General features: G+C 45.7%; 3 protein-coding genes and 1 long non-coding RNA gene across 8 annotated transcripts; 2 read left to right on the top strand and 2 right to left on the bottom strand.

Moving 5' to 3' along the window:
• Positions 1 to 408: 408 nt before the first annotated feature.
• Positions 409 to 12,269, bottom strand: rnaset2l (ribonuclease T2, like). 3 transcript variants are annotated; one of them, XM_080459198.1, is made up of 10 exons: positions 12,121 to 12,269; positions 9,995 to 10,188; positions 7,381 to 7,605; positions 7,180 to 7,247; positions 5,925 to 5,979; positions 4,559 to 4,626; positions 4,347 to 4,460; positions 2,659 to 2,707; positions 1,897 to 1,971; positions 409 to 750 (listed from the first exon to the last, which is right to left on the bottom strand). In XM_080459198.1, exons 3-10 carry the CDS (start codon positions 7,594 to 7,596, stop codon positions 547 to 549), a joined length of 849 nt encoding a protein of 282 aa, XP_080315324.1. In that variant the 5' UTR covers positions 7,597 to 7,605; positions 9,995 to 10,188; positions 12,121 to 12,269; the 3' UTR covers positions 409 to 546. The 3 variants fall into 3 exon arrangements, with proteins under 3 accessions (XP_080315324.1, XP_080315326.1, XP_080315325.1); XM_080459200.1 differs by lacking the exon at positions 12,121 to 12,269 and adding an exon at positions 11,215 to 11,273; XM_080459199.1 differs by lacking the exon at positions 9,995 to 10,188 and having other exon boundaries at positions 12,121 to 12,208.
• On the top strand, positions 11,316 to 17,460 carry cox7a1 (cytochrome c oxidase subunit 7A1). The gene is made up of 4 exons (XM_080459201.1): positions 11,316 to 11,502; positions 14,946 to 15,032; positions 15,877 to 15,961; positions 17,259 to 17,460. Exons 1-4 carry the CDS (start codon positions 11,488 to 11,490, stop codon positions 17,315 to 17,317), a joined length of 246 nt encoding a protein of 81 aa, XP_080315327.1. The 5' UTR covers positions 11,316 to 11,487; the 3' UTR covers positions 17,318 to 17,460.
• Positions 17,461 to 17,559: 99 nt separating this feature from the next.
• On the bottom strand, positions 17,560 to 22,968 carry chp2 (calcineurin-like EF-hand protein 2). 3 transcript variants are annotated; one of them, XR_013935187.1, is made up of 8 exons: positions 22,807 to 22,968; positions 22,337 to 22,409; positions 20,625 to 20,705; positions 20,341 to 20,459; positions 20,134 to 20,195; positions 18,776 to 18,898; positions 18,338 to 18,598; positions 17,560 to 17,877 (listed from the first exon to the last, which is right to left on the bottom strand). XR_013935187.1 is itself a non-coding variant. In XM_080459218.1 (7 exons), exons 1-7 carry the CDS (start codon positions 22,874 to 22,876, stop codon positions 17,845 to 17,847), a joined length of 561 nt encoding a protein of 186 aa, XP_080315344.1. In that variant the 5' UTR covers positions 22,877 to 22,961; the 3' UTR covers positions 17,600 to 17,844. The 3 variants fall into 3 exon arrangements, 2 of the variants coding, with proteins under 2 accessions (XP_080315344.1, XP_080315343.1); XM_080459218.1 differs by lacking the exon at positions 18,338 to 18,598 and having other exon boundaries at positions 17,600 to 17,877; positions 22,807 to 22,961; XM_080459217.1 differs by lacking the exon at positions 17,560 to 17,877 and having other exon boundaries at positions 18,018 to 18,598; positions 22,807 to 22,961.
• LOC308107093 lies at positions 19,865 to 20,135 on the top strand. Its single transcript, XR_013935188.1, has 3 exons — positions 19,865 to 19,899; positions 19,937 to 19,973; positions 20,043 to 20,135. It is a non-coding gene; the product is annotated as an uncharacterized lncRNA (long non-coding RNA).
• Positions 22,969 to 23,301: the final 333 nt, after the last annotated feature.

Genomic DNA, 23,301 nt, shown 5'->3' on the forward strand with positions numbered 1-23,301 from the left:
TCCCATTCCGACCGGTCCATCGAGAAACTATTGATTGTTAAAGGTTCCTAGGTACGTATCGAACATGCACACATCAGCATTGGTGGGATGCGTACGATATCTCGGCTGCAATTTGAACTCAAGCCGTATGTTGCAAACTCCAGACAACAGGTGTAAAGGGGTTAAAGCCTGAAATGTCTCCATGGATCTTCGCCAAGGACCATCTAAGAACCCTGTAGAACTTAATTATAATACTAAGATTTGTCCCAATAACTGGTAATAAATTCTGCTTCTCCTTCAAAACCAATGTGAAACATGGTGTTCCTCAGGGATTCGTCTCAGGACCTTTCTTCTTTATGTTTCTGCCTGAAGCTTCAGCTAATTGTGTTTATATTCCGGCACTTGTCTTCCAGATGAATCAATAACATTGTAGGTGATGAGATGATCATTTTATTTCATAAAAGAATCAGAGGTATTAGTTTAAGTATTTTTAAACCGATACAACGTTTTGGACGTGTTTTTATGTATTTGACCTGGAAAGCGGTCCCTCTGGGGCGGCGGCTGCCGCTAGCCACAAGGCCGGCAGGGCCGCTGGTGGTTGATGGGGACGAAGTAGAAAGGTTGGTCCCGGGGACACGGGTGCCCTGGAGAACTGGAGGAATCCAGACCAGACCTCTCGGAGAAGCGCCGTCCCGCCTCGGCGTGGGGAACGCAGCCGGTGGTGAGGTTGCGGGACAGCGGGATCTTCACCTGGAACCACACCTGCCGGTCCTGTGGGTGGAGACGTCACAACACCGGCGGTAAGTAATCCCTCACTGCTTCTCTTTCTGTGGCAGTTTTCAGATGTTTTCAGTGTCTTTTAGTACTCATTTACACATTTCAAGTGAAAACTCAGTTTTTGCATTTTAGCTTCAGAAGGGTTTCACATTAGGACAGCAATGTTTGAAAACCATCTCTGTTTCCACGGCAACGGCAGAGACACCGAAAACAATGTCGTTTTCAGAGTTTCAACCGTCTACTGGGCACAGAGCAGTTCCTGAAAGTGTCGCTTTTGCTGCTTTCACGGAGACTGAGTCGGAGCGTTTTTGAAAAGTTGCATGGCTCCAAGCACCGTTGTGGTGTAAACAGAAAAACGCAAAGACCGTTTTGTGTTTTCTCTTTAAACTGTTGCCGTGTAAACGGACTCTTAATGTCCCTAAAGTATTAAAGTATTAGCATCAGTACATCTCTCATCCATAGCCAGTGCTAATATCGACCAGTGAGGTGCGTTTAGCAGGAAGAGTTGAATGTCGTCTACATATAGTGACAATGAAAGTCATTGAAGTAATAGTTTCACCAAGTTGTGTATTTGCAGAAGTTTTTCTTGAGGTTGGTTGGTTGGTTGGTTACCTATAGGGTTGGTTGGTTGATTATATTTAGGGTTGGTTTGTTTCTTAGTTGGTTATGTTTAGGGTTGGTTAGTTTTAATTTAGGGTTGGTTGGTTGGTTGGTTGGTTGGTTGGTTGGTTATATTTACAGTTGGTTGGTTTTATATGGAGTTGGTTGGTTGGTTGGTTATATTTAGGGAGGGTTGGTTGGTTGGTTATATTTATTTAGGTTTGGTTGGTTGGTTGGTTGGTTGGTTGGTTGGTTATATTTAGGGTTGGTTGGTTTTAATTTAGGGTTGGTTGGTTGGTTGGTTGGTTGGTTATATTTACAGTTGGTTGGTTTTATATGGAGTTGGTTGGTTGGTTATATTTAGGGAGGGTTGGTTGGTTGGTTATATTTAGGTTTGGTTGGTTGGTTGGTGCAAAAACAAAGTCAAAACTGGCCAAAAGGATCTTCATATTGTTTGCATCACACAGAGCCAACAACAATGTGATTTTCCTCCAGAGGAAGCTGCTGCATCTTTACTGTTTTCACCCAAAATGATCTGACCTGTTCGTCTTTGATGCACTGGATCTCAGGATGTTGCCCCACAAGTGGTGCCAGGACTTTCTGCACGTCTTCAACCTGAGGACAAACCTTTGATTGGTTCTCATGGAAGAAATGATGAACAGATTCACACAGGAAGTGAAGGACAACAGCTGTTTTCATCAGACAAACTAGGAACCAATTCTGTCCAGGGACCGAGAGATCACTATTCAGTGTGTCTTCGTTATTTGGTTCGTTGTTTTCATTTGTTTGTTTTTTGTTGTTTACTCTGTGGTTTTATTGTGACTATTTAGTTGGTTGTGTATCAGTCATCTGGTCGTCATACGTTGATTGGTTGTTTTCAGTCGTCTGGCCGTACAATGGTTGGTTGTGTATCAGTCGTCTGGTTGTACATTGATTGGTTGTTTTCAGTCGTCTGGCCGTACAATGGTTGGTCTTGTATCGGTTGTATGGTGGTACATTGGTTGCTTGTGTCTCTGTTGTATGGTCGTACGTTGTTTGGTTGTGTCTCGGTTGTCCACGCCTCGGTCAGCAGCCCCAGGGCAGCTGTATATAATGAATAATGGTCTCTGTACGCGCTTTGAGTCAGTGCGAAAAAAGCGCTATATAAATCCAAGCCACTATTATTATTACTATTATTAATATTTTTAGTGTATGGTCGTACATTGGTTGGTTGCGTATCGATTGTATGGTTGTACATCGGTTGGTTGTGTCTCGGTTGTATGGTCGTACATTGGTTGGTGGGTTGGTTGGTTGTGAGGATACCTGATAGGGTTGATCACAGGATGGGGTGATGCCGGCGTCCTCCAGTAATCTGTAAAGACAAATGAAACTCGGTTTATAGTTTTCAACTGGTTTTATCAATACTTCCAGAATTGCTTTCACTTTTTCTAAACAGCTGCGATATCTACTATGAATCTTACTACCACGATGCCCACAGGGTGCAGGCAGAAGAAAGACTAGACTAGAGCGGGCTTGTGTGTCCTTGGTTGGTCTGATAGAAAATGCAGTGTGTCATCAGCATAGCGTGAGTAACAGAACTCATTGGAACAGATTACTTGAAGCCTCTTGGTATATGGTACATCTAATCTGGTCGACATGATGTGAAGATTTGTTCTTCATCTATACTTGAGAGTAATGAACATCATTGGAGCTGACCATGTAATGTTGTATACAGAGAAAGATTTCACTGAGGTTGGATTCGGTGTTGATGGTTGTGTTTTGTTGTTTGAGAACATCATTTGGTAGGAATCGTGGGAGTTGAATGTCATCTGCATAGATGGGTGACAAGTCATTGTGGTGCACTTTACTTATACTCTGAGGTTGTTGCTTGGTTGGTTTGTTGGTTGATTGGTTGGTTGGTTGGTTGGTTGGTTGGTTATATTCAGGTTGGTTGGTTGGTGGGTTGGTTGGTAATATTTACGGTTGCTTGGTTGCTTGGTTGCTTGGTTGGTTGGTTGCTTGGTTATATTCAGGTTGGTTGGTTGGTGGGTTGGTTGGTAATATTTACGGTTGCTTGGTTGGTTGGTTGGTTGGTTGGTTGGTTGGTTGGTTATATTTAGGGTTACATGGTTGGTTGGTTATATTTTGGTTGGTTGTTTGGTTATATTTAGGGTTGCTTGTTTGGTTATATTTTGGGTTGGTTGGTTGGTTGGTTGGTTATTTTTAGGATTGCTTGGTTAGTTAGATTTAGAGTTGCTTGGTTGGTTGGTTATATTTAGGGTTGCTTGGTTGGTTGGTTATATTTAACTTGGTTGGTTGGTTATATTTAGCTTGGTTGGTTGGTTGGTTAGTTGGGTGGTTATATTCAGGTTGGTTTGTTGGTTGATTGTTGGTTCTATTTAGGGTTGGTTGGTTGGTTATATTTAGGGTTGCTGGGTTGGATAGTTATATTTAGGGTTGGTTGGTTTGTTGGTTGATTGTTGGTTCTATTTAGGGTTGGTTGGTTGGTTATATTTAGGGTTGCTGGGTTGGATAGTTATATTTAGGGTTGGTTGGTTGGTTGGTTGGTTGGTTGGTTATATTTAGGGTTGGTTGCTTGCTTGCTTTGTTGATTGATTATATGTAGGTTTGGTTTGTTGGTCATATTGATTCCAGGTTGGTTGGTTGGTTACTTGATTGATTATATGTAGGTTTGGTTTGTTGGTCATATTGATTCCAGGTTGGTTGGCTGGTTACTTGATTGATTATATTTAGGTTTGGTTGGTTGGTCATATTGATTCCAGGTTGGTTGGTTGGTTGGTTGGTTGGTTGGTTGGTTGGTTGGTTGGCTAATGAGTTGTTTGATCAGGGTTGGTTTCTTTCCAGACGAACCCTTCACACAGTAGGAATGGTAGGAATTGTCTCCACGGAGGGACAAACCGGAACCAGAGAAACTGATGATGTCAGTGAGTCACATGGTGTGAACTAGTGGAGCCCGTCCTGGTCTCAATTCACACGAGTGTCAGACTCGCCTCTGGAATTCCATTTGAGCTCGGAGCTTCAGGCAGATCTGAAAGTATCTGAGAGGAGAGTTCATTCCTTCAACACACGCTGCAGTCGACCCGTGTTTCTTCCACTCCTCTTTCCTGAAACGATGGAAGGATGGAGGTTAAAAATGGATGTTCGAGTCAAACATAGACTCAAACGACAACAATACTGTATTTCTCATGTGTTTATGGAATACCAGAAGGTGAAGCTGGTCTTGCTCTTCAGGAGCGACGGCCACTGCTCACTCAGCTCCTCCTCCAGCTCCTGGAACAAACAGCCCAGCTTCAGGCCCCGCTGCCTGCACAGCAGCTTCCAGTGACAACGTGGGGGTCCGTCTACAACAACGAGGCTCAGAGGTGCTGAAAACATAACTTTTTGAAAACGCTCGGGCTCCGTGTAGACGGTGGAAACACTGATACTGCACATGTGCACAACAGCTTGAATAAATAGTTCTGCACATGCTCAGTAGAGATAATCAGAACTCCATGGTGTGATGACTCCCAGTCCACATTCTCCTGGGACTTGGTGCTTTTATTTTGACAGTCACCGTAATAACAATCCAACTTGGTACTTTTATTTTGACAGTCACCATAGTAACAATCCAACTTGGTACTTTTATTTTGACAGTCACTGTAATAACAAATCAACTTGGTGGTCTGTCCACTAGATTGTCTGTGTTCTCCCAGTGTTAATGTTTAGAGGTCATTGTTCCCTGCTGCTTTTGTGTGTGTGTGTGTGTGTGTGTGTGTGTGTGTGTGTGTGTGTGTGTGTGTGCGTGCGTGCGTGCGTGCGTGCGTGCGTGCGTGCGTGCGTGCGTGCGTGCGTGCGTGCGTGCGTGCGTGCGTGCGTGCGTGCGTGCCTGTGCTTTCAGTACTAAGACTAACTGGAGTTCCACTGGGTAGAGCGCAGACCTTCCCCATCGCCACATATGAACCATCGTCTGTCCTGGTCGTTTGAGTTGCTTCATCTTGTTTCCATCTTGAGGACAAAAATTTTGTTCTGTTGGTTCCTATTCTTTTGTGTTACTTTAACGTACCAGAGTGAGCTGGCCTGTGATTGGCTGAGAGAGGAGAAGGGGGCGGAGTGAGCAGTGTGCTAGCAGACGGCTAACGGCATAGTGGAGCTCCAGAGTGTCGACAATGGAGGAAATATCTTCCCTCCAGGAGCCGATCGATCCCAGAACCTAATGATTGATCCTTGATGACAAATCATCTCTGAACCCTTCAGGACCTCCAGCTTAGTAGTTCATGAGAAAAGTCGGATAAATAAACAGATAAATCCATGCAGACAAAAACATTCCCTTCGCCCTGACTTTCTTCAGCGAAGGTAACAAGCAAACAGCACCCACTAGTGGCCCAACATGGAAACAACCTCGTTTTTAAAACGTTTCTATGTAAACATGAAAGTTTTCTGTAACGAAAACATAAAAAACGATGCATTTTCTTCAGTGAACCAGGAGAACCAGGTGGACCAGGAGGACCAGGTGGACCAGTAGGACCAGGCTGACCAGGCGGACCAGGCGGACCAGGCGGACCAGGTGATCTGGTCTGAGCAGGACTCACCTGGACGTCTGAGTGGAACAAGGGCCAACATCTGCAGGAGGTCCTGGTCTGAGGCCTGAGGACGGAACCACAACCTGAGTACCTGGAGGACTGGACTCCACTCCAGTCCAGCTCCGGGCCGGAGCCTGGACTTCCACAGTCCTTGTGTTGTTGTGTTGTTGCTGTGTAGGTGTGTGTAGTTTTGTTGCATGTTGTGTTGTCCATTCTGTTGTGTGTTGCATTGTTCTGTTGTTGCATTATTGTGTTGTTTTGTCATGTATTGCGTTGTTGTGTTGTTGCATTGTTGCATGTTATGTTGTTACTACGTTTTGTGTTGGGTTGTTTTGCATTGTGCTGTTGTGTGTTATTTTGTCACATGTTGTGTTTTTGTATGTTGTGTTGTGTTATGGTGCGTTGTGTTGTATTGTACATTATGTTGTTGTACGTTGTGTGTTGTGTTGCTGTACATTGTGTTGTTGTGTGTTGTGTTGTTGTATGTTGTGTTGTTGTGTCATGTTGTTGTACTTTGTGCTCGTGTACATTGTGTTGTGTTGTACGTTGTGTTGTTGCGTGTTGTTTTGTTCGTTGTGTTGGCGTACGTTGTGTTGTGTTGCTGTATGTTGTGTTGTTGCGTATTGTGTTGTATGTTGTGTTGTGTCGTGTTGTCCGTTGTGTTGTTGCGTGTTGTGTTGTTCGTTGTACATTGTGTTGTTCGTTGCGTTGTTGTACGTTGTGTTGTTGTACGTTGTGTTGTTGTACGTTGTGTTGTTGCGTGTTGTGTTGTACGTTGTGTTGTTATACGTTGTGTTGTTGTACGTTGTGTTGTGTCATGTTGTTGTACGTGGTGTTGTTCGTTGTGTTGTTGTACGTTGTGTTGTGTCATGTTGTTGTACGTGGTGTTTTTGTACGTTGTGTTGTTGTTCGTTGTGTTGTTGTACATTGTGTTGTTGTACGTTGTGTTGTGTCGTGTTGTTGTACGTGTTGTTGTTGCGTGTTGTTCGTTGTGTTGTTGTACGTTGTGTTGTGTCATGTTGTACGTGGTGTTGTTGTACGTTGGGTTGTGTCATGTTGTACGTGGTGTTGTTGCGTGTTCTGTTGTTCGTTGTGTTGTTGTATGTTGTGTTGTTGTACGTTGTGTTGTGTCATGTTGTTGTACGTGGTGTTGTACGTTGTGTTGTTGTACGTTGTGTTGTTGTGTGTTGTTGTACGTGGTGTTGTTGCGTGTTGTGTTGTTGTACGTTGTGTTGTTGTACGTTGTGTTGTGTTGTTGAAGTACCACAGCCCGTGGATCGTCCAGCCGTTGACACTCACTGGGATTCTGCACTGAGACTCGTTGTTCAGTGACTGAAGAAGAAACGACAGAAAGAAACGTCACAACAGGAAACAGCCTCAGGGGGAGAGACCGCCTCTTCCCTTCACTTCCTGCTTTACTTCCTTTCCACTTCCTGATGATGAAGATGAAGATGATGAAGCTCACCTGGCAGAAGCCTCCAGGCCACTGCAGAGTGAAAACCAAACACTCCCAGGAGCAGAACAACTCCTTCCCCTGCAGCTCAGAGCCTTGGCAGCCATGTTGGGCGTCCTCCCAGCCTCCTCCGGCCGTCGCCATGACGACAGGCTGCATCAGCAGCAGCAGTGCAGTACTCACAATGACCAGCGGAGAGGGGGGCAGGAGAGAGCAGCACATCTTCATCACACTGCACTGAGGACACATGAGTACTGTTACTAATACTCTCACTTCATGAAGGCAGTGAGTACTGTTACTAATACTGTAACTACATGAAGACAGTGGGTACTGTTAATAATACTCTCACTACATGAAGACTGAGTACTGTTACTAATACTGTAAATACATGAAGGCAGTGAGTACTGTTACTAATACTCTAACTACATGAAGACTGAGTACTGTTACTAATACTTTAACTACATGAAGACAGCAAGTCCTGTTACTACTACTGTCACTACATGAAGACAGTGGGTACTGTTACTAATACTCTCACTACATGAAGACTGAGTAGTTACTAATACTCTCAATACATGAAGGCAGTGAGTACTGTTACTAATACTGTAACTAAATGAAGGCAGTGAGTACTGTTACTAATACTCTAACTACATGAAGGCAGTACTGTTACAAATACCCTCACTGCATGAAGACAGTGAGTACTGTTACTAATACTTTCACTACATGAAGGCATTAATTATTGTTACTAATACCCTAACGACATGAAGGCAATGAGTACTTTCATTACTAGTTACATCAAAGTACTTGCATAATTTTAATGTTAAATCTCTTCTTTTTTTTTTTTCTCGCCCTTGTCCTGTTCGGCAGCTTGGGCCAACAATATGATGTGATCCAGAACCTTCTGGAGTCAGAACAGGTTTTGGTCTAGCAACAGGGAGAGACCTGGAGTCTCCTCCTGTTGTCTTCTCCGTCAGAAGTTGGCATGGCTGCTGTACACGACCGGGGGGGAACGCTCAAAGAGAGAGAGAAGAGAAGAGAAGAGAAGAGAAGAGAAGAGAAGAGAAGAGAAGAGAAGAGAAGAGAAGAGAAGAGAAGACAAGTTGAGGGGGAGGGGGATAACATACAACACCCTTGTTGTGCTACATATATTATTTGCAGTTATCACACTGATCCAAATACTTTACAACTGTTATTGGATTAAACCAGCCTGAGCAGTTCTATCTGGACAGGAACATGAGTTTCTAGATTAACCAGCCTGAGCAGCTCTATCTAGACAGTAAGATGATTTCTTAGATTAACCAACCTGAGCAGCTCTATCTAGACAGTAAGATGATTTCTTAGATTAACCAACCTGAGCAGCTCTATCTAGACAGTAAGATGATTTCTTAGATTAACCAGCCTGAGCAGCTCTATCTAGACAGTAAGATGATTTCTTAGATTAACCAGCCTGAGCAGCTCTATCTAGACAGTAAGATGATTTCTTAGATTAACCAGCCTGAGCAGCTCTATCTAGACAGTAAGATGATTTCTTAGATTAACCAGCCTGAGCAGCTCTATCTAGACAGTAACGTGAAGCAGGAACATGAAATAACAAAGAGGCAACAACAAAAGAGGAACATGATTTTTAAAGTTTGAACAAATGATGACAGAGAACAAGCAACTTCAGAAGCACCTTTCATGATGAGTGGAAGTGTGTGTGTGTGTGTGTGTGTGTGTGTGTGTGTGTGTGTGTGTGGTTTGTCCACTGGGTGTGGTTGGAACTGTTGTGGGGGGGCCTGTAGCGACACCCCGGGGTCCGAGGCCATCGGGCCCGGAGACCGCCACCCCGACAGACGGCAGCCCCCCAGGCCCGGGGAGACCCCAGCGAACCACCCCAGAGAGCCACGCCCCCGCCCAGAAAGCACCCGACGGAGAATGCAGAGAGGAATCCCCCCCAGGCAAGAGGGGCCCACAAGAGAAGGATAAAGGGCCCCAGGCCCCGACCCAAGCCGCCAAGCCGAGAAAAGGCTGGAGCAGGGCCCCCGGGCCGAGCGGGCCGAGAGCCCCCCCAACTCCGGCGGCGAGGCCCGCCGCACCCCCGGGAGCCGGCCCACCCACCGCCCCCCCCCCCAACCCGGCAAGGCAGAGACGGCCCCAGCCGCCGCGCCCCGGACCAGCCCCGCCCCAGCCCCGCCCCCAGACCAGGAAAAGCGAAGGCCCGAACAGGCCCCGGTCGGAGGACAGTCAACTCTCCACCCCCAGGAGCCTCATACCCCCCCCCCCCCCCCGCCCCCCCCCCCCCACGACTCTCCCCCCGATCTTGATTATATATAATGTTAAATCTCTACATACATGAAAGTAATACTTTTCCTGCTGATACTCCAATACTTCTGTACTTCTACTCTTCATACAAAGGTAATACTTGGATACACCTTGTATTGATAATTTAGTTACCTGCCTGTAGAATTTGTGTACTTTAACTATCGATTCTATCACTTGCATGATAATACAGAACTTTTAGTAGTAACACATCGATATAAGTCAAATTACTTATTGGATGAAGACATGAGTGCCTGGAGCAGTACAGAGCAGAGTAGTTAGAGTAAAGTTACATGCAGTACTGAGGAGAAGTATTGAAAACGTCTCTTACTGTGCGTGCGGCTGCAGTGTCGAACCGGTGGACGATGCTGCAGGAAGCTGCTGTCGGAGCGTCACACTGAACCACCGCTCGAGAAGCAGAAGTGACGCTTCCTCTTTCCTGTGCACCTGCCAGCTGGCGCTCAGATTAACGTGATGTACCCGAACGCCACATCGGGGCCTGAATCGAGGCGTTCAGGTACACAGCTGAATGAAGTACAAATATTCTGTGTTTATCGTCAACACATTTCTTATGTTTCACAAACTCCGTCACATTTTCTTGCACGTTTGTGTCACGTTGAGTTTGTTTTAGTGTCATTTTTTAAATAATCTCTTAACCGTTGACATCGCCCGTCCTCTCGTCTCCCTGCAGGCGACGTTGGCGACTGATGGCGTCACGTAATACTCGCCGGTCGTATCTTGGTTATTTTATGAGGACAGTATCCGACACGATACCCAATTATTAGGTATTACTAGGTATTGGTGTATCGCGATAAAAGAATGAAATAAGAAAAGTAACACAGACTATAGATTATGTTTGTAGAAAATATCAAGAGGTAGAAAAGTAGTTCGTACAAAATACCAAGAGAAAAATAGTTTGTTGGAAATATCGAGAGAAAAACGTTTTGCACGAAATATGAAGAGGAGAAAAATAGTTGTACGAAATACCAAGAGAAAAATATTTTATAGGAAATATGAAGAGGCGATATTTAGTTCTGAGCGAATTCTAAACTGTAATCTGACCGTAATCTGACCGTAATCTGACTAATCTGACCGTAATCTGACTGTAATCTGACCGTAATCTGACTGTAATCTGACTGTAATCTGACTGTAATCTTGTTTTCTCTCATTTCATTGACGCTTTTTGGACTTTTTATAAACTTGAGTGTTTTAAGTTGAGTTGATCTAGAATCAGTTTGTTGGTGAGGCGTTCAGGGACCAGCCGGAGTCGGAGTTCTAATCTGCTCCTCCAGTCTGTTTTCTTCTTTTATGTGACGCTGCGTCTTTATTGTCTTTTTGTGTTTGTGTGTTTCTGTTTCTCACTCTCATCCTGCCAGTTTTCTCTCTTCACTTCCCTCATGGGCGATTTAATTAACTTAATGAAACGCAGACCTTTACGCTCATGAGTCAACACTCTGAGAAAACTCCAGTAAACACACACATTAAACCCACGGCAGCTTTCTGGACTATAAATATAAATATATATAAATATAACGTAAACATGAAACTCACTAGCAGCGGAGGACTGTGTGACATTTGGCCTCCAGTCGACTGCCGACAGTTTGGCCTCTGCTGCACATCGTAGTTTGGCAGCGATTCAACAACACTGATACTGTGTGTGTGTGTGTGTGTGTGTGTGTGTGTGTGTGTGTGTGTGTGTGTGTGTGTGTGTGTGTGTGTGTGTGTGTGTGTGTGTGTGTGTGTGTGTGTGTGTGTGTGTGTGTGTGTGTGTGTGTGCGTGTGTGTGTGTGTCCTTGTCAGGGTGAAGTGAGGTAGCAGCTCGACATGAATCGCCTCCTGGTAACTATCGCTCTGATTTCTTTGATTTCTTCTTCACTTTCTGCTCTGTGTGTGTGTGTGTGTGTGTGTGTGTGTGTGTGTGTGTGTGTGTGTGTGTGTGTGTGTGTGTGTGTGTGTGTGTGTGTGTGTGTGTGTGTGTGTGAGTGTGTTTGTTTGTTTGTTTGTTTGTTTGTTTGTTTGTTTGTGCGTGTGTGTGTGTGTGTGTTTGTGTGTGTGTGTCTGTGCGTGTGTGTTTGTTTGTTTGTGCGTGTGTGTGTGTGTGTGTGTGTGTGCGTGTGTGTTTGTTTGTTTGTGCGTGTGTGTGTTTGTGTGTGTGTGTCTGTGCGTGTGTTTGTTTGTTTGTGCGTGTGTGTGTTTGTGTGTGTGTGTGTGTCTGTGCGTGTGTGTTTGTTTGTTTGTGCGTGTGTGTGTTTGTGTGTGTGTGTGTGCGTCTGTGCGTGTGTGTGTGTGTTTGTGTCTGTGTTTGTTTGTTTGTGTGAGTGTGTGTTTCACACTCTAATGTGTTGAATATATAAATAACACTTAGATTAATTTCCTACACACACACACACACACACACACACACACACACACACACACACACACACACACACACACACCCGGCTGCTCTGGCCTGACCTTTGTATCTCAGAATGCTGGTTTACTGTCGCAGTGTCGCACTTCATGAAGTTACTCCATGTTAGTTCACACACACACACACACACACACACACACACACACACACACACACACACACACACACACACACACACACACACACACACACAAAGGCTGTGATTGGCCGGTGCTTCATGTCTCCACAGTGACCTTGATTGACCTTGTTTCAAGCGGTTTATTGAACCGTCCCGTGTTTCTTAAAGAGACAGTCGCTGCTGCTGATTGGACGAACTCTAGAGACACTGGAGGAACTTTACTGTCGTCTGAACGGAAACATTTCAGGAGGAACTTTTTCGTAAAGTTGGGTGACTATTCCTCATCATGTCTGGAAATTGTTTGTGACGATCGTTGTATCGTCGTGTGGATGTTCCTCAGTTTATAACAACAACTAAAGAAAAAGCTGCACGGAAGCAGCAAACCTGGTGCAGCTTTAAAATAAAGGATTTTAAAATAAAGGATTTTAAAATAAAGGCTCAGTCCCCACAGGGGGGCGATATGGTGAAACAAGAACCCAGAAGGTTCCTCTAGGTTGAAGGGAGACTGGGATATTCTGAATAAGTTCTTGAGAGTACTATGTTCAGAGTACTTTAGTCAAACAGGTTTTACCACTTTGAAGTGGAATTAAATGTTTATAATTCACATTGAAATGTAAATGTTTAGTGACATTCAGGTCAAACCTCTCATACTGCTTTTAAGGTAAACTGGAATTTAATACACAAAGAAGTTACATTGGAGCCTGAGAGTATTTATGTTTAACATTTATTTATTTTTATTATTGTTTTTGCACTTTTTTAGGACTTATTTTCAACCCAACCAGTCAAAGACACTTTGAAGTAGAACTGGGTTCTTCTGATTGGTTTTACTGAATACTGTTTATGTTGTAGTTTTTTATACTTTCTATGTTAGTCAAACTGATTCTCTGGGTTTCATTTTTAATTCTATTTATTTGCCACAAAATGCAGGTGAAGTAGTTTAAGTTAAGATAAATAAGAGAAACAAGACTGCAGAGTGGAACTGTTTGGTTGTTCTGACTGAATCAAGTTTAAATAAGTTCTGAAGTTGTTCTGAGAAGAATTCTGATTCAATAAGTGAGTTTTACAATAATTTCTAGGTAAACAAAGCTTCTGCCAGTAGTACTTTTAGCTTCAGACATCTTAGTTACTCCAAAAATACTCTATTGAGTATCTGTGCAATAGCAATGTGAGTATCGGATCGGGAAAGTATCGGTATCGGCCGATACTCAATTCTGAAAAATCAGATCGGTATCGGGGGTAAAAAGTGTGATCGGGACGTCCCTAATATTTCTATTGTTCTTTTCTTTCCTAACATTGATTAGTTTTGCTTGCTTGTAGTGTGTGTGTGTGTGTGTGGTGTGTGTGTGTGTGTGTGTGTGTGTGTGTGTGTGTGTGTGTGTGTGTGTGTGTGTAAGAGATAGAAGGAGGGGTGGGAGTAATTAAGTTTTACTTCTTCTCACTTCTTTTGGAATACTCTTCCGACGATGTTTTTCTTGATTTATTTTTATATTATTATTACTGTTCTTCATTTATTTATTTATTTGAGAGGAAAACTTTGTTGTTGTTTTTCTTCTTTTCCTTTTCTTTTTGTTTTCGTACCTTGATATGCGAAATATTTCAAATCAAATCAAATCAAATCAAAAAAACTCTTTTCTTCACTTCTCCTGACGTCGTCCAGCAGTGTGGATGTGAGAGTTCAGCCCAGGTCAGGTTTCACTTCTGAGCCAGGCTCAATGGAGAAAACACAGAACTCCAACACCGTCTCCATGGAAACAGGGGAAACCCAACTTTTCAAAAACATTCCAACACCGTCTCCATGGAAACAGGGGAAACCCAACTTTTCAAAAACATTCCGACTCTGTCTCCATGGAAACAGGGAAACATCACATTTTTTGAAAACGATCTGACACGTCTCCATGGAAACAGTTAAAACCCAACTTTTCTAAAACATCCCGACTTTGTCTCGGTGTAAACATGGGAAACCCAACTTTTTGAAAACACTCTAACGCCATCTCAATGGAAATGGGAAAAACGCAACTTTTCAAAAACACTCTGGCTCTGTTTCCGTGGAAAACAGGGGAAAATTATACTTTTTGAAAGCAATGTAACATGTCTCCATGGAAACAGGGAAAACGCAACTTTTCAAAAGCATGCCAACTTTGTCTCCGTGGAAACGGGGGAAATGAAACTTTGGAAACGTTCCAAAGTCATCTGATTGGAAACGGGGAAAATGCAGCTATTCCAAAACGCTCTGACTCCGTCGCCATCGCAACAGAGGAAAACCCAATTTTTCGAAAATGCACCAACTTTCTGTCTGTGGAAGCGGGGGGAACCCAACTTTTCGAAAATGTGTCTCTGTGGAAAAAAAGAAAAATGCAACTTTTTGCAAACGCTCCAATGCCGTCTCAATGAAAACGAGGAAAACGCAACTATTCCAAAACGCTCTGACTCCGTCTCTATGGAAACACGGAAAAATGCTACTTTTTGAAAAGGATCCCATGTGTATCCATGGAAATGGGGGAAATGCCACTTCTTTGAAATGCTGCTACTGGTAAATGTACAACATAGATTTCAATGTTTCTGCCGTTGCCATGGAAACAGGTCTCATACGATTCAGGAAATTGACGCCAGCAGCGCCACAACTTCCACATTTCAAACACATGCCAGAGTAATTCTACTCAAGTCTTCACCTGTTCCGTTGCCATGGTGATTCCACCTCAGGCTGACCCGCAGTACTCAGCACAAATCTTCTTCTCTGGTTTCTGCTTCCAGAAAGTTCCAGTCCTGGTCAGTCGGGCCTTCAGCAGCTCGGCCCGACGTCTGAGGAACAAAGTGCCCGAAGCCCAGAAGCTCTTCCAGGTAGAGTCTATTGGTGTCACCTCTATCAGGAGAAGAACACTTCATATAGAGCATCTTCCTCCTCTAACATCAGATCATAGAGCATCTTCCTCCTCTAACATCAGATCATAGAGCATCTTCCTCTTCTAACATCAGATCATAGAGCATCTTCCTCTTCTAACATCAGACCATAGAGCATCTTCCTCTTCTAACATCAGATCATAGAGCATCTTCCTCTTCTAACATCAGACCATAGAGCATCTTCCTCTTCTAACATCAGATTATGGAGCATCTTCCTTGAACTAACATCCAGATTATAGAGCATGTTCTTCCTCTAACAACAGATTATAGAGCATCTTCCTCTTCTAACATCAGACCATAGAGCATCTTCCTCTTCTAACATCAGATCATAGAGCATCTTCCACCTCTAACATCAGATTATAGAGCACCGTCCTCTTCTAACATCAGACCATAGAGCATCTTCCTCTTCTAACATCAGATTATGGAGCATCTTCCTTGAACTAACATCCAGATTATAGAGCATGTTCTTCCTCTAACAACAGATTATAGAGCACCGTCCTCCTCTAACATCAGATTATAGAGCATCTTCCTCCTCTAACATCAGATTATAGAGCATCTTCCTCCTCTAACATCAGATTATAGAGCATCTTTCTCCAGCGTTGTGTCGTGTAGTTTGTGCTATTGTTAGTTTTAGTAATGGAAGCACACACACATGCAGCAGAGATCGATAAACGTGTGTGTGTGTGTGTGTGTGTGTGTGTGTGTGTGTGTGTGTGTGTGTGTGTGTGTGTGTGTGTGTGTGTGTGTGTGTGTGTGTGTGTGTGTGTGTGTGTGTGTGTCACAGGAGGACAACGGGCTGCCGGTCCACATTAAAGGAGGAACTGTGGATGTTGTGCTCTACAGAGCGACGATGACTTTAACCATCGCAGGTCTGCTGCTCTTCTCAGTTTCAGCTCAACACGCCTCGCTTATCGTTTCTGTTTCAAAGTTACATGTTTAGCTTTTTTGAATCGATTTGAAAACCGTGCCTGTTTCCACGGAAACGACAGAAACACTGCAAACGATGTAATTTTTCTTCCAGGCCACTAGCGGGTGCTGTTTTTATGAAATAAAACTCCTGATGTTTTCACACCGAGAACCGCACACTGGAAACATTAAAACATATAGTCAGTACAGAATAAACTAAACGTTCTCCCTGTACGACAATGATGTTGTCGTAAAAGTTCCAGATGTTGTAGTAAAGGTTCCAGATGTTGTAGTAAAAGTTCCAGATGTTGTAGTAAAATTTCTAGATGTTGTAGTAAAAGTTCCAGATCAGAGGTGGAACGTAAGGAATTACATTTCCTTACTGTATTTCTTACAATAACTTCACTGTAACTGTGTAGTTCTTTTGTGCACTTGTAGTTTTTTAAGTCATTTTGAAACTCAGTACTTACATTTGTTTGAGTTACATTTATTTTTCAAAAAAGTACTGCAAAACTATTTTAATGGTGTCTACTGCTAAGTAGAACTCTAATTATTAGATCAATGGATTAAGAGACTTGTACTCTGGATATAGAGTATTTATGTGTCAAGTTGCATGAAACACCGTCACCTGGAATACGCACTTCCTGTTATGCCAACAGTTAATGGCAGAGGCTTTTATTTTGACATACCCTAATAGTTTATGGTTCCACTGCCAGTGCAGTTTAATTTTTAAGGTTGTTCCTTTCATTACGAAGAACTACTTCGAGGTGTGCAGTAGCAGTGTTTCAGAAAAGTTCACTTCCGTTTCCACGGAGACGGAGTCGCAGTATTCACAAAACGTTGTTTTCAGGCCACGTTTACAAGTACCCGGGTTTTTACTGAAAGGAATATTTCTCACTCTAAGTTTACAAAAAATAACCTCTTGATTGACTCGGACCTGCATACCCACCTGGTTCAGAGCTGCTAGGAGCAGCCAGGCCTGTAGGGGGCAGTGTAACCAAAAGCAGGAAGCCACGATAGCCAATGAATCCTAGTTTGTGGCGAGTTTAAGTGTAAATGTATGAAACGCAGATATATATATATATATATATATATATATATATATATATATATATATATATATATATATATATATATATTTGTAAAAACCCGGGTAGTGTAGCCTCAGTGTGTCCGGACGCCGTGGTCATGTGACCGCACACCAAAGCTCTGGAGCTTCAGCGTTTTGACGGGCCGGCGGTCCCGGTGTCTCCTCTGCAGGGACGGGCTACTCGCTGTACTGGCTGCTCGCCGCCTCCATGCCTCAGAAGAAGGAGTAGCGGCGGCGCGGCTCTCCGGGGAGTGGGCGGAGCCTGAGGCCGCCGCCACGGGATCCGTCCAGCTGGAGTGTTTGTTGTGTGCGTCTGCGAGACTGTCTCCTTCTGTCAAAGTCCAAAATACAGACCGTGTGAACATAAACTCCAGTTTCTGCTTCTTCAATCACAGTTATTGATCAGTGATCAGTTGTTTTCATTGGTTGATGCGTCGATCAGAAGAAGATGAAGGACAAAGAAAACAACTTCAAGAGGACAAAACAAAGGAAACAGAAATTCAGAACGTTTCCCTCGTAACTCATTTATTCCATTTAAAGCTGGAATCAACCAGATCAACTGTCGCTCCAGCTTCAGGCAGACTTCCGGTTTGATTCCAGCAGGTTGATCTGATTCTTCCTCCGACAGCAACACGTCCTCCGTCCTCCAACACGAAACGTCTTCCTGGACGAATCTCACTGTACGAAGGCCAAGGTGGAGCGGGACGCCTGCTAATCCGGTCCTGGAACTCAATACAGTCGTCAGATCTCCTCCTGTCACAATAAAACTCTCAATCTGCAAAACGAGAGCTGCAGAACAAAGCAAACAAATAAATAATAAAAAAAAAAATGAAAAAGAATAAAAGCAAACATACAAAGAAATGAAAAAAAAAAGATAAAAACATTGTTGATAAACAATTAAAACAAACTGAAAAACAAACAAAACCACCAAACATACAAATAAATAAAAACTTGAAAGATAAATGATCATAGAAAATTATAATTTCTTTAAAAACAAATAAAACTAAATAAAGTAAAGTACATAGAGTAAAAAATTAATAAAAGAATAAAAAAGAAAATATACAAAAGGTAAATATGAAATTGTAATAATTATAGATCGAAATGATTTACAATCACAGACTGTTATAGGAAGACAAAGTGTGTGTGTGTGTGTGTGTGTGTGTGTGTGTGTGTGTGTGTGTGTGTGTGTGTGTGTGTGTGTGTGTGTGTGTGTGTGTGTGTGTGTGTCCGGCTGTTTGATTCCCCCCACCAGTGGAGCAGCGACTCCACCTGGTGGCTGCAGTGGAGAATCACAGGAGATTCAGACTGGACGAAGAGGATGAAGGATGAAGGAAGAGGAAGAGGAAGAGGAAGAGGAAGAGGAAGAGGAAGAGGAAGAGGAAGAGGAAGAGGAAGAGGAAGAGGAAGAGGAAGATGTGATCCATCCCGGCTGCAGACTCAGGAGAAGGACGCAGCCTCACTTCAGGAAGCGAATGCTCATCTTATGATCAATGTTGACTTTCTCCAGCGACTGAAAGCAGAACAAACGGCCAATGAGAAGTGGCGATGGTGGCGGTGGTGGCGGTGGTGGCGATGGTGGCGGTGGTGGCGATGGTGGCGATGGTGGCGATGGTGGCGGTGGTGGTGGCGGTGGCGGCGGCGGCGGCTCGTTAGCGAGCTCTGGGTCTGAACGGCGGAGGGACGCCACCTTTCTGAACTCGTCGAAGGAGATGGCGTCGTCGTGGTCGAGGTCGGCCTCCTGGATGGCGCGCTCCACGATGCTCTGGAGCTGCTCCTCCATCACCTGCAGCCCCATCATGGCCCGCAGCACCTGTCAGGAGCAGCAGCAGCCAATCACCAGGCAGGACACGCCAACCAGAACAAACAAGCCACGCCCTCGGTGTACCTCAGGGCTTCGTCCTGGGCCCAGTCTCACGGTCAGTCGTAACAGAGCAGCTCTGGTCCTAGTTATTCGGATGCGCCGATGCCACGTGATTAAAATACAAACGCTTAGCTGCCTGTTGGTACCGAGTACCGATACAAGTACTTATTAAATGCCATTACGCCTAATTTATACTGCGTATGCAAACAATACACAAAGGACTTGTGTTGATGTGAACGACTGCCAACAGCCTCTGTGTTGAACAGGTGAGTCTGTGGACCCTACGGGTGATTGTCTGGTCTCTCCAGGTGAGTCAGGTGGGTCTCTACAGGTGGGTCTCTCCAGGTGAGTCAGGTGGGTCTCTACAGGTGGGTCTCTCCAGGTGAGTCAGGTGGGTCTCTACAGGTGAGTCTCTCCAGGTGAGTCAGATGGGTCTCTACAGGTGGGTCTCTCCAGGTGAGTCAGGTGGGTCTCTACAGGTGGGTCTCTCCAGGTGAGTCAGATGGGTCTCTACAGGTGGGTCTCTCCAGGTGAGTCAGGTGGGTCTCTACAGGTGGGTCTCTACAGGTGAGTCTCTCCAGGTGAGTCTCTACAGATGAGTCTCTACAGATGAGTCGCTACAGGTGAGTCTCTACAGGTGACTGAAGTGAGTCTCTACAGGTGTCAGGTGAGTCGTTACAGGTGAGTCTCTACAGATGAGTCGCTACAGGTGAGTCTCTACAGGTGACTGAGGTGAGTCTCTACAGGTGAGTCTCTACAGGTGACTGAGGTGAGTCTCTACAGGTGACTGAGGTGAGTCTCTACAGGTGAGTCTCTACAGATGAGTCGCTACAGGTGAGTCTCTACAGATGAGTCGCTACAGGTGAGTCTCTACAGGTGACTGAGGTGAGTCTCCACAGGTGAGTCAGGTGAGTCGTTACAGGTGAGTCTCTACAGGTGAGTCGCTACAGGTGAGTCTCTACAGGTGACTGAGGTGAGTCTCTACAGGTGAGTCGCTACAGGTGACTGAGGTGAGTCGCTACAGGTGACTGAGGTGAGTCGCTACAGGTGACTGAGGGGAGTCGTTACAGGTGAGTCAGGTGAGTCGTTACAGGTGACTGAGGGGAGTCGTTACAGGTGAGTCAGGTGAGTCGTTACAGGTGGGTCAGTAAGATCGTCAAAGGAGCTGCTGAAATGTTACAAACCTGCAGGAGTTCATCTCTGGAAATCTTCCCGTCTCCGTCCTGGTCGTACATCTGGAAAGCGACTGGACACAGACGGTTAGTTATTTGTGTGTGTGTGTGTGTGTGTGTGTGTGTGTGTGTGTGTGTGTGTGTGTGTGTGTGTGTGTGTGTGTGTGTGTGTGTGTGTGTGTGTGTGTCAGAAGAGGTGAAGCAGGAGAAGCCACTGACATCGCAGCTTCCTGTTGGGGCTTCTGACTTCCTGCTGAGCTGCTCGACTCTTCTTCATGTCGCTGGGACGGAAATGATCCAGAACCCGGACGAAGGAGGGGAAATCCACCGCCTGTTTACTGACAGTCAATACACATATTGATCAGGGCAGTCCACCGCCTGTTTACTGACAGTCAATACACATATTGATCAGGGCAGTCCACCGCCTGTTTACTGACAGTCGATACACACATTCACTAATGTTCCAGTTGGTTCTAATGTTCTGGCTGGTCGAGTGTCGTTACCCCGGACTGAAGAACGCTGCGATGATCCGGTCTCCAATCGGGTTCAAGGCCAGCTCAGAAACTGCTTCTAGATCATCAGACCTGAGACACACACACACACACACACACACACACACACACACACACACACACACACACACACACACACACACACACACACACACACACACACACACACACACACACACACACACACACACACACACACACACACACACACACACACACACACACACCCACTGCGTCACATCTGAGTCTAATGAACTTGTTCCAGTTTAAAACTCTCAAACATCTCAAATTATTTCTGGGAGCTCCAGCTGGGAGGAGCCAGTAGAACCTCAGGGTTCCCTCTACAGAACCTGCCAGCCAGCAGTCTGTTACCATGGTGACTGACTCACTGTGAGGTCCTCTACCAGGGGAGTGTGAGGTCCTCTACCAGGGGAGAGTGAGATCCTCTACCAGGGGAGTGTGAGGTCCTCTACCAGGGGAGTGTGAGGTCCTCTACCAGGGGAGAGTGAGATCCTCTACCAGGGGAGTGTGAGGTCCTCTACCAGGGGAGAGTGAGGTCCTCCACCAGGGGAGAGTGAGATCCTCTACCAGGGGAGTGTGAGGTCCTCTACCAGGGGAGAGTGAGGTCCTCCACCAGGGGAGAGTGAGATCCTCTACCAGGGGAGAGTGAGATCCTCTACCAGGGGAGTGTGAGGTCCTCTACCAGGGGAGAGTGAGATCCTCTACCAGGGGAGTGTGAGGTCCTCTACCAGGAGAGAGTGAGGTCCTCTACCAGGAGAGCATGGTCCTCTACCAGGGGAGTGTGAGGTCGTCTACCAGGGGAGTGAGGTCCTCTACCAGGGGAGTGTGAGGTCCTCTACCAGGGGAGTGAGGTCCTCTACCAAGGGAGTGTGAGGTCCTCTACCAGGAGTGTGAGGTCCTCTACCAGGGGAGAGTGAGGTCCTCTACCAGGGGAGTGTGAGGTCCTCTACCAGGAGAGTGTGAGGTCCTCTACCAGGGGAGTGAGGTCCTCAACCAGGGGAGAGTGAGATCCTCTACCAGGGGAGAGTGAGATCCTCCACCAGGAGAGAGTGAGATCCTCTACCAGGGGAGAGTGAGATCCTCTACCAGGGGAGTGTGAGGTCCTCTACCAGGAGAGAGTGAGGTCCTCTACCAGGAGAGCGTGGTCCTCTACCAGGGGAGTGTGAGGTCCTCTACCAGGGGAGTGTGAGGTCCTCTACCAGGAGTGTGAGGTCCTCTACCAGGGGAGAGTGAGGTCCTCTACCAGGGGAGTGTGAGGTCCTCTACCAGGAGAGTGTGAGGTCCTCTACCAGGGGAGTGAGGTCCTCTACCAGGGGAGAGTGAGGTCCTCTACCAGGAGAGTGTGAGGTCCTCTACCAGGGGAGTGTGAGATCCTCTACCAGGGGAGTGTGAGATCCTCTACCAGGAAAGTGATGTCCTCTACCAGGGGAGTGAGGTCCTCTATCAGGGGAGTGTGAGATCCTCTACCAGGAAAGTGATGTCCTCTACCAGGGGAGAGTGAGGTCCTCTACCAGGGGAGAGTGAGGTCCTCTACCAGGAGAGTGTGAGGTCCTCTACCAGGGGAGTGTGAGATCCTCTACCAGGAAAGTGATGTCCTCTACCAGGGGAGTGAGGTCCTCTACCAGGGGAGAGTGAGGTCCTCTACCAGGGGAGAGTGAGGTCCTCTACCAGGAGTAACTGACCTCAGTTCTCCTCTGTCGTCTCTGTCCAGGAACTGGAACCTCTCATGTAGACGCAGCAGGTGAGCAGCAGAGACTGAAACAGACACACACACACACACACACACACACACACACACACACACACACACACACACACACACACACACACACACACACACACACACACACACACGGTTTATCACGCTGAAACATTTCTACTGCAGTGAAGAGAAACATGTTTATCAGTTTATCAGCGAGGACAGTGCAGGGTGTCGACCGTCACACACACACACACACACACACACACACACACACACACACACACACACACACACACACACACACACACACACACACACACACACACACACACACACACACACACACACACACACATTTTTTCTATTAAAAACATCCTTAAAGTTTTTCTCCTGCTTCAGTTTGAAGAGACTTTAGAAATCAGACGTATTGATCAGTTATTGATACGTTACAGCCGGTCTCCTTCAGGAGCTGCTGCCCCTCCGGGATGTGGTCGACACTGCTGGAGCTGCTGGAACCCATCCTGGAGAGTCCTGGAGAGTCCTGGAGAGTCCTGCTGAGTCCTGCTGAGTCCTGGAGAGCCCTGGTGTCTCCTCTTGTCTTCTCAATGTTGAGGGATCAGTGAGTCTAGAGGAGGAGTCAGTGAGTGTGTGGGCGGGGTCAGTGAACGTGTGGGCGGGGTCGGCGGGTGTGGGCGGGGTCAGCGGGTGTGGGCGGGTCCTCCTGGTCAGTCTGCTGCTGCAGCTCCTCGTCTCCCATCAGTTCTTCGTCAGGTGAGTCTGAGCGACGGCGAGAGGAACCAACCGTCCAGAAGCGTCCTGAGAGGATCTCAACCTCATGGAGTCGTTTTAACTTCAGCAGGTAAAAACTCCCACCTGTTCATGAAGGTCACATGATGGGAAGGGAATCTCTTTCTTCATGTCTTTCTTTTAAGTTCTTGTATTTTA

The sequence above is a fragment of the Lipophrys pholis genome, assembly GCF_963383615.2.
Source record: "Lipophrys pholis genome assembly, chromosome: 3".
Taxonomy (NCBI): domain Eukaryota; kingdom Metazoa; phylum Chordata; class Actinopteri; order Blenniiformes; family Blenniidae; genus Lipophrys; species Lipophrys pholis.

Bases quoted from the DNA above. Each gene is read 5' to 3' on its own strand.
- cox7a1 (XM_080459201.1), top strand. The intron at 15,033-15,876 runs GTAGAGTCTATT...TGTGTGTCACAG, and splicing joins AAGCCCAGAAGCTCTTCCAG to GAGGACAACGGGCTGCCGGT. The intron at 15,962-17,258 runs GTCTGCTGCTCT...TCTCCTCTGCAG, and splicing joins GATGACTTTAACCATCGCAG to GGACGGGCTACTCGCTGTAC.
- rnaset2l (XM_080459198.1), bottom strand. From the start codon at position 7,596: ATGAAGATGTGCTGCTCTCTCCTGCCCCCCTCTCCGCTGGTCATTGTG. The intron at 5,980-7,179 runs GTACTTCAACAA...TTCCGTCCTCAG, and splicing joins TGGACGATCCACGGGCTGTG to GCCTCAGACCAGGACCTCCT. The intron at 2,708-4,346 runs GCGAGTCTGACA...TTGTCTTTACAG, and splicing joins GCTCAAATGGAATTCCAGAG to ATTACTGGAGGACGCCGGCA.
- chp2 (XM_080459217.1), bottom strand. From the start codon at position 22,876: ATGGGTTCCAGCAGCTCCAGCAGTGTCGACCACATCCCGGAGGGGCAG. The intron at 22,410-22,806 runs GTAACGTATCAA...TGTCTGTTTCAG, and splicing joins GCTCCTGAAGGAGACCGGCT to TCTCTGCTGCTCACCTGCTG. The intron at 18,899-20,133 runs GTTTGTAACATT...TGCTCCTGACAG, and splicing joins CCAGAGATGAACTCCTGCAG to GTGCTGCGGGCCATGATGGG.